Source organism: Pseudophryne corroboree, chromosome 1 (genome assembly GCF_028390025.1).
Source record: "Pseudophryne corroboree isolate aPseCor3 chromosome 1, aPseCor3.hap2, whole genome shotgun sequence".
Classification (NCBI taxonomy): Eukaryota; Metazoa; Chordata; class Amphibia; order Anura; family Myobatrachidae; genus Pseudophryne; species Pseudophryne corroboree.
Genome location: NC_086444.1, coordinates 1,128,289,962 through 1,128,299,300, shown reverse-complemented (window position 1 = coordinate 1,128,299,300; position 9,339 = coordinate 1,128,289,962). Strand labels below are relative to the sequence as shown.

General features: G+C 43.6%; 1 protein-coding gene across 1 annotated transcript in view; it reads left to right on the top strand.

Moving 5' to 3' along the window:
• The first annotated feature begins 2,678 nt into the window (after window positions 1-2,678).
• Window positions 2,679-9,339, top strand: part of OTOP1 (otopetrin 1) — a 112,767-nt gene continuing 106,106 nt past the window's right edge. The window contains exons 1-2 of the mRNA XM_063923195.1: window positions 2,679-2,813; window positions 3,261-3,610. Coding sequence (XP_063779265.1) covers window positions 3,271-3,610 — 340 coding nt within the window. The 5' untranslated portion in view covers window positions 2,679-2,813; window positions 3,261-3,270. The remainder of the gene's footprint in view (window positions 2,814-3,260; window positions 3,611-9,339) is intronic.

Below are 9,339 nucleotides of genomic sequence, written 5' to 3'. Positions count from 1 at the left end.
CATCGCTCATCGTGAAGTTTTTCCTATATAAAGCTATTTGGCAATTAGTAGCATTCAAACTATGTGTTATTAGCTTCCAGGCAGGGGCGTCGGAATGGGGGGGAGGGGGGCAAGGGGGCAGCATGAACCCCCCAAAAATGACATAGGCGCAGGCGCTGGGAAGGGGGAACGCTTACCGGCGGATCACCGCGGGGACTCCAGTCCTGCTTTGGACAGTCTGCCGCCACTGCGTGCTGCCACATGTCCTGTGTCCTGGCCGGCTCTTCACACAGATACATTACTGGGAGGAGGCGTGTCCATGCTGACCTTACTGGAACATCCCCACCTCCTCCCAGTAATGCCTCTGGGGGTAATTCGGAGTTGATCGCTAGCTGCCGTTGTTCGCAGCGCAGCGATCAGGCTAAAATTCAGCATTTCTGCGCATGCGTACGGGCCGCAGTGCGCACGCGCGACGTACTTTCACAAAAAACTATGCAGTTTCACACAAGGTCGAGCGACTCTTTTCCGTCGCTCTTTTGATCGGTGATTGATTGACATGAAGTGGGTGTTTCTGTGAGGTAACTGACCATTTTTCGGGAGTGTGCTAAAAAACGCAGGCGTGGCAGGTGAAAACGCAGGCGTGCCGGGGGAAACGGGGGAGTGGCTGGCCGAACGCAGGGCGTGTTTGTGACGACAAAGCAGGAACTAAACAGACTGAAGTGATTGCAAGGAAGGAGTAGGTCTGCAGCTACTCTGAAACTGCTTGAAAAAATGTCAGCACTGTTCTGCTAACCTTTTGTTCGCACTTCTGCTAAGCTTAGATACACTCCCAGAGGGCGGCAGCTTAGTGTTTGCACTGCTGCTAAAAGCAGCAAGCGAGCGATCAACTCGGAATGAGGGCCTCTGTGTGAAGAGCCGGCCAGGACATGGGGTAGCACGCAGCAGCGGCAGACTGTGCAATGTAGGACTGGAGATTCCACAGTGATTTGCCGCTAAGCGCTCCCCGCATAGGGTGGGGGGTGTAATTGTTGGGGGAGCGCCAAATTTTTTTTCCCATGTCACCCGCATCCATATAACGTTGTGGCGCCCCTGCTTCCAGGTGTACTTGGGAATATCTGAAATATAATGAGATAATGGGGGTCATTCCGAGTGGATCGCTCGCTAACTGTTTTTAGCAGCCGTGCAAACGCTATGCCGCCTCCCACTGGGAGTGTATTTTAGCTTAGCAGAAGTGCGAATGAAAGGATCGCAGAACGGCTAGAAAATAATTTTGTGCAGTTTCAGAGTAGCTCAGAACCTATTCAGCGCTTGCGATCACTTCAGACTGTTCAGTTCCTGTTTTGACGTCATGAACACGCCCTGCGTTTGCCCAGCCACGCCTGCGTTTTTCCTGGCACGCCTGCGTTTTTCCGAACACTCCCTGAAAACGGGCAGTTGACACCCAGAAACGCCTACTTCATGTCAATCACTCTGCGGTCAGCAGTGCGACTGAAAAGCGTCACTAGACCTTGTGTGAAACTACATCGGTTGGTGTAATAGTACGACGCGCATGCGCATTGCGCCGCATACGCATGCGCAGAAGGGCCATTTTTTTGTCTGATCACTGCGCAGTGACCAAAAGCAGCTAGCGATCAACTCGGAATGACCCCCAAAATACATTGTACTGCAAACTTTTCTATGCCACTGAAATTTGGTTGAATTTGCAAGTACCTGTCCTGCCGTGATTATTTCCAGGGGCGTAACCAGAACTTTGTGGTTTCCATATCAACATTTTTTGGGGGCCTCTGTCCCAATGCTTCTCGAAAAACACCTCTCCATGGCAGTTATTAATTTTATGCCCCATAATTTTACCCTAGTTCATTTTCTGAACCATAGTGGAGCCCTAGTTAAAACAGTAGAAAGGCATGATGGCACAATGATTAACATTGCTGTCTTGCAGTGCTAGGCTCTTGGCATTCATTGCGAATGGGCACGGTGTGTGTGGAACCTGTATTATTTTTACTTGTGTTTACATGGTTTCCTCCACTTGCTCTGGTTTCCTCCCAAAATCCAAAACTAAGGAGTATATTCATGAAGCAGTGAAAAGAGTGGAGAAGTGAGCCAGTGGAGAAGATGCCCATGGCAACCAATCAGTGTTGAGGTAACATTTATCAAGTGCATTCTATAAAATTATACGTAGCAGCTGATTGGTTGCCATGGGCAACTTCTCCATTGGCTCACTTCTCCACACTTTTCACTGCTTCATAAATAGACCCCTAAATGATTCAAGAAACATAATAGTGAACTCAGCTCAGTCACCAGATTAATCCAGTGTGGGGTAATAATCCACTGCGGGGTAATATGGAACATAAAGAATGATTGCTAATATAGTTTTTTAATGTGGTTTGGTTTTTTTTATTTGTAAATGTACTTTTCAGAATGAGTACAAGTCAATTCTTTGTCACTTTCACCTTGTAAATGTGTAATTCATTCTTTTACGAGAAAAAATGGTTTTGGATTGTGGAAAGAAATGTCTTACTGTTGTCATCCTGCTTCTTATGTCATGGAAGTGACAGTGAGTTGCTCCTCAGTGCAGTCTCTGTCTATAAGGTCCAGCAGCACAGCTGAGAGACAGGCTACCTCCTTTACTAACCCTACACTGAGGTGTTGCTGTGGAAATACTATCCACCTGCAGGCTGGATCCCTCTGACGTCTGCAAAAAAACACCATCCCTATAAGAGGGATCAAAGACGGAGCCTTGGACAAAAAAAATCCTTCAGAGAGAATTACAGCCATTAGTCGTGCTTACTGTTGCATTGAGATCCGTCTTTGTCCAAGGCAGACTTTTGGATGTGGTAAGGCATTTATATCATATTTGTGCCTAAATAGAGCACTGAGTTTTTACTTGTTATTGCATTTCATTTCTTAGACTTTGTAAGAGTACTTTTCTATTATTAACAGTGTATAGCACCTTTACTTTAAAACAACAATTCTTTATTTTGCTATAGTGAATCTTATATTTCTTTGTAGTGAGTACTTATACATAGAAAGTGACAACAATTTAAACTTAATGATAGGTAACTATGTTGGAAATCACTGCAAGCTTTTAGGGTTCTAAGGTCCCTTTAACTTACAGTACTTGCTATTTATTAAGTATGCTTTACATCTGCTTTATAGGCTGCACTGTGTCCTTGGAGTTCTGATAGTATAAACAACATATAATACATAGTGCTATGGAGGAAACAGAAAGTATTCATAGTATTGGTTAAATGTTAATGTTCTATATTTTTGATTTATTCCAGAAAAGAAAATATGGCTGATGAGAACAAATTAGATACATTGTCTTCATCAGATCAGACTCACAAGCCAGAAGGGAAGAAACTCCAGCTCAACCTAATCCGCAACTATCCTCAGAAAAACGCGGAGATCCTCAGCAGCCAGTATGGCTTCAATATCTTCCTGGCAGGGCTGTTGCTGATGTTTGCATGGGCGATCCACGCTGTGGGGATAACAGACAGAGACCTACTTTCCTATCTCATCACACTGATGCTCATCCAGCTGGTGTGGATGCTTTGGTACATTTTTGGGAGTTACACACAAAGGCGGACAATTATAGAGAAAGATACAGACGCCGGAGCAAGGTGGTTGAGGTGTAAGTACATTAATGTATTTCGCTATAATGTACTGATAAGTGTTTCTAGGCTTGTTCTAAGACAGGTATGTATAGTGCTCTTATTTTACGTGACGTAGAATTATCAATGACAACTTTTACAAAATACATTACTGTAGCGTTCTGACCACTTTCTGTGCTTTTCAGTCATGTATTTATTTCATCAGATGGAGTGTAATTTATATTTGTTTTTTTTAAACATTCCCTACCCCTGCTGAAGTTTGCTGAGACTCTTTGCCCTTCCAGTAAATGTTTCACTTTGCTATGCTGTACGTATTAATCTCTGGAAGACAGTGCCCGATTGCTATAGAATTATTTTGGATATTCCCTATTTGACATGCAGTCAGGTCTATGCTACGTCCTTTAGTTTCCCCCCAAAAAAAGAGATCTTGGATCTTTTTCATTCCTAAGAGCTGAATGTTCCTATGGACTAGGTAACACTCATGCACCTTCTGTAAGCTGTATTGATGAAATCATTGGGAACTGCACAACCAATAATGGTGTGTTATGATGTCATCACTTATAACCAGTGAGCTCTGATGTCATTACTTCAGTGCCCAGTAGAAATACTTGTATGTCATAAGGAGTTACGGTGTAATTTATGACAGATATCTGATGTCAGTAACCTACATAAAGACATATACTGTACTTGGTGACAAATAAATAAGGTGCAGATAAAGTGCAGGGGCGGAGTTTGAATCCGGTCATTGTGGTCCTGCCCCCTGCTGCTCAATGCAGCAAATAACGTCATCAAGCACCGTGGTGGAAGGGGGGCGTAACCACAGTGACGCAAGTCACAGGAAATCACATCATCAGGCCCCCAGGGACCGCCTAGTGGGCATATCTGGATCACAGGTATAATCTCCTGGGAGTCTCTCAGTCATTTAGGTTAATTAGGCAAGTACTGTATGACATAAAACCACTCATGACTTTTACATCTTGTGACTTGTAATATCCATACAGTTTACAGTAGAGTGTGCGTAATCCCTTACATGATATTCTAGGGGTCCTAGCAGCACAATGAGACAGACGTCAAAGCAAAATGGTCATGTGGAGTAAACAAAACTTGCATTATTTATTATTACATAATTATATTATGCTTTATATTATATAATAATAACTTGCATTATACAATTTTTGTTGTCATGGAATGGCATTTACTGGTATCCTCAACACAGCTGGATCCCTAGTGATGCACAACCCAATTTGAAAGCTTTTATCCATGTAATATTTAACTAAGTATCCAAAAATCAAGTACTGTATTTTGCTTGGCACCATTAAAAAGGAAGTTTCTAAATAAAGTCTGAATTTTTTACGGAGCACTACTTACTGTCTCCTCTCACCCTGATGAGTTAGACTGGCAGGACAGTCAGAAAATGCTCTGGATTTGCTGCCAGCACAGTATTTACTGCCCTCACCACCTCTGCTGAATCTAATGGCAAAAAGGAGGTGTCAGCCAGCTCACATGACCAATTCTGTTCTCGCGGGAGAACAGCAGAGTTTGCCCAAGCTGGGCAGTGCCACTCATTATGCCACTGTTAGATTCCGTACAGGAAAACAGGCATCATAAATACAAGATGCTTTAATTTTATACATTTCAGATGGGACGGTAGAAAGTCATCTTTTTTTTTTTTTTTAAACCCAATAAAACATGATCTTTCCTGCGCTATTTAGTGTATGTACAACAAAATACAACATTCAACATATGCTGCCTTATATCAAAACAAACAAAAACAATAAGCGGATTATTTAATTTTTTAGCACTTTACATTTTATACAATTTAATAGAATGCTGGAGACTGCTGTTACATATATGTAATTTGGCACATTTTGGTTGGAATTGGTGCTCAAGTGTCTTCTTGTATTTGTATAATTCAAACTGTATCGCACTGAGCATTTAGAACCACAAATGGACCTTAGAAAATCACATATTATATTCAAGTCAAATCGAGTCCAAGTTTGGAATAACTTTAAAGTTCCGGGTGGAACCTAAATCATGCTCAAGTCTGTTGTCAATGCAGAAATCGAATTTAAAAACCAAAGTTGGGTTTTGGATTGCAAGTAAACAGGTCCAAATTGCATGATTTCAGCTGTTTTTCTCGATTTTTATTGATTTTTTTTTAAATCAAGGTTTATCGATTTTAAAGAATTCCAAAACCGAACCGAAACACTTGAAGTTGGTTTTTACAAAACCAAAACACGATAATGAATTACAACCAAAACCACGTACATCTCTACTATATTGTTATGTATTATTCTGTTTGAACATAAAGCTGTTCTGTATCATTTAAAATCCTACTGGAATATTTCACAGAACAGCGATAAATCATCTTAGAATTGAAACGTTTCAGCCATATGCATCTGATGGGCAGGTTGTTCCATATATTACAGTGTAATATTATAAGGCATTTCTTAATGCACTTAATTAAGTTGTGGATTTTTCTAATTTATAAAAAAAAATACAAAAAATCTAAAACTGCTTTTGTATTTATCTTATTTTACACCTAAAACATTATGAACATTCAGAAATGTTTAGTAAAGGAACTTATCATAATTAATGATACTTTTTGTTTTCACAACCATCTGTGGGATTCTTGGCTTCTCACATAAGAATATGGCTCAATCTTCCTTGGCAAAGAAAATTATACTGTATGCAATAACAAATATATTGAAATAAGAACATTTAAATATTGTACATATTTATAGATGTCACAGTATCCTTTTCGTATTGAATCAAATGTTAGTTTTATTGATATCTACAAAAAAAAAAAAAGTAGGTGACTTGATCTTGTTAACTGTACCTGCTCTTTGCTCTTATCATGTCACTATGTTATGGGTTGGGTATGTGTGACCGGCGGTCAGGTCAATACCGACGGCGGGATCCCGGCATTTAGATGCTCGGCGGTGGGGCGAGTGGGCAACGAAGCCCCTTGCGGGCTCACTGCACTCGCCACACAGTGGGAATAGTCCTTGTTGGTCGGCGAGCCGACTGTCAGGATACTGAGGGTTTGGGATGGAGGTGCCAGTATTGTGACTACATCCCTGTCATAGATAGAGCATGAAATTTAGGCTTCGTGGTGTATTCAATAGCTGTTGGAAGCTGCCATCTTGTTGGAAAGACGGCAACTTCCGACAGATTTTGGTCGGAAGGGGTTCCGATCTATTCAAAATGTGCAGTTTTTTTCGGAAAACACTTGGATCGGCGGAATAGCCACCAATCAATGTGCTTCTGTTGGAAATGGGGCCAAGTCCGACAGGTTTTGGCCCCCTTTTCGACAAACTCAATCCGACTTGAAAACAAGTCGGACTGAGGTGAGGAGACGGGGAGCAGTGCGGTGGGCTACGGGGATCGGGGATGAGAGGTACCTTGACGGCTCTCCCCTGGCCAGGCACCTCTCTCCCTGCAGTGCCTCCCCCTGTCGCCGCAGACATGTCCCCCGCTGCCAGCTCCCCCCGCCGGCCGCCGATCTCAGCTCCCCCCGCCGGCCACCTATCTCAGCTCCCCCCGTCGAACGTCGCTCTTTGCCCCCCCTGCTGCCCGCCGATCTCAGCCCCCCTCCCGCCGCCACTGTCAGCGCACCCGGCAGCCGCTGACAGCAGAAGCAAGACAGGACACCGGAAACGGCCAAATCCGACTGTCGGATTTGAACCAAACCCGACAGTCGGATTTGGCTGTTCATTGAATAGCCCTTGTCAGATCCATTCCGTCAAATGCATGTTAGAATGGATCCGACATTTATTGAATACACCTTTTTGTGTGTTCACAGCATTTGTAATAAAGAAGCAGAATGTAATTAGAAGAACTGGTGAAATTAATGTTTCAAGTTAGATTACATGCAATTGGCTAACACAGTGGTTAACAAACTTTATAGAATCAGGGAGCACTATAGTGTCAGCATTGTTTTCATGGCACCCGAAGGCCCAAAGTTTAATATTGAGGAAATCAGCAAAAATGATTAAATTCAGTAAATTGTGCTTACCTGTCATCCTTAGAGTCAGCTGTGGGGTGGTGGACAAGGTTATGTTTCTGTGTGTACACACATTTTATGATTGGCAGCGGCTAGCATTGGTTTTGCCTGTCACATTGCCAATAAATAGTTTAATTTGGTCCTGGACCACCAACCCAGGGCACCCCTACAAGTGGGAACCATTGGTCTAACATGTTGTTGAGGCCAGAAATGTATTACCATTTATTGTATTTATAGAATCCAAGGGTTCTTCACTATTTCTGTTACGTCCTAGAGGATGCTGGGGTCCATTTTAGTACCATGGGGTGTAGACGGTTCCGCAGGAGCCTTCGGCACTTTAATACTTTTTAACAGTGTGAACTGGCTCCTCCCTCTATACCCCTCCTCCAGACCTCAGTTTAGAAAATGTGCCCAGGAGACTGGACGCACTCTAGTGGAGCTCTACAGAGCTTTGCTAAAAAAGACTTTGTTAGGTTTTTTATTTTACAGGGAAGCTGCTGGCAACAGCTTCCCTGCTTCGTGGGACTTAGGAGGGGAAGTAGGAACCATCTTCTCCATGAGTTAATGGTTCTGCTTCCACTGACAGGACACCATTAGCTCCTGAAAGGTACAGAACACAGCCCAAGCCTGGCCAGCGTTCACTCCCACAGCACTGCCGCCACCCCCTAACAGAGCCAGAAGTCAGAAGGCTGGTGAGTATATTACCGGAGTCCTGCAGAGAGGGGTCCTCCGGTCATCGTTGGCGGCATACAGGTACACGCGCAGTGGCGGGACGCTGCGCGCCATGTCTCTCAGCACAAAGGTGCTCTGAGCATGCATGGTAAAAAATCCTTACTCTCACTGGCAAAAAAAGTACATACAAGATGTACTAAATCCCCGGCCAGTATAAAAATTTTACATTGCTGAGGCTGAATCGCGCCATTACAAGGGGGCGGGGCTTCTCCTCAGACTTGCCAGAACACTCACTGGGCGCCATTTTCTCCTGCAGAAACGCCAGTGTGAACCTCCTGAAAGCTGTTTCTCCTCATAACAATGCTGATACAAGTGCCAGGAGTTGTAGAGGGGGAAGAGAGTGTTCTTTATCATTAGGTCTGTGGGCCTAATATTGATATTTGCGCTGTAACTGGGTAATATTTCCACGATTCACATATAAAGCGCAGTGTGTGGACTGGCAAATCCCTCTTTGTCTCTCTGACAGACTTTAATTGGGTCTATCCCCGATAGTACCCCTGTGTGATAGGGGTGTGTGTGTACAAGTGTGTAACATGTCAGACATCGGGGAGGGTTCTTCCCCGGAAGAACCCATTTTAGATGCACGAGAGGGTAATATGGTGGCTCTTCCCTCACAGAAGGAGCCGGAGTGGGTGAGAATGTGGCAGAAGAATATGTCAATGCTTGCAAAGAAATTCTCTGAGTCTGAACAACAGACTAAATATTGGAGGCAGTCCGTGGAGGATGCACTGTTTACTGACCCCTCCATATCATCCACTCGGGTCCCATCCAGTTCCCAGAAAAGGTCTCTGGCCCAGATAATGCAAGGGGACACAGACACTGATTCCGACACTGACGTCGACACTGGGGATTTGAAGGGGGTAGACCCCAAATTAGCCAAAAGCATACAATGTATGATAGTCGCTATAAAGGACGTGTTGGAATTTCCTGAAACAACACTGGTCCCAGAGGAAAAGGATTATTTTAAATTGAATAAAAAGCAGGTTGTGACTTTTCCTCCTTCAAAGGATT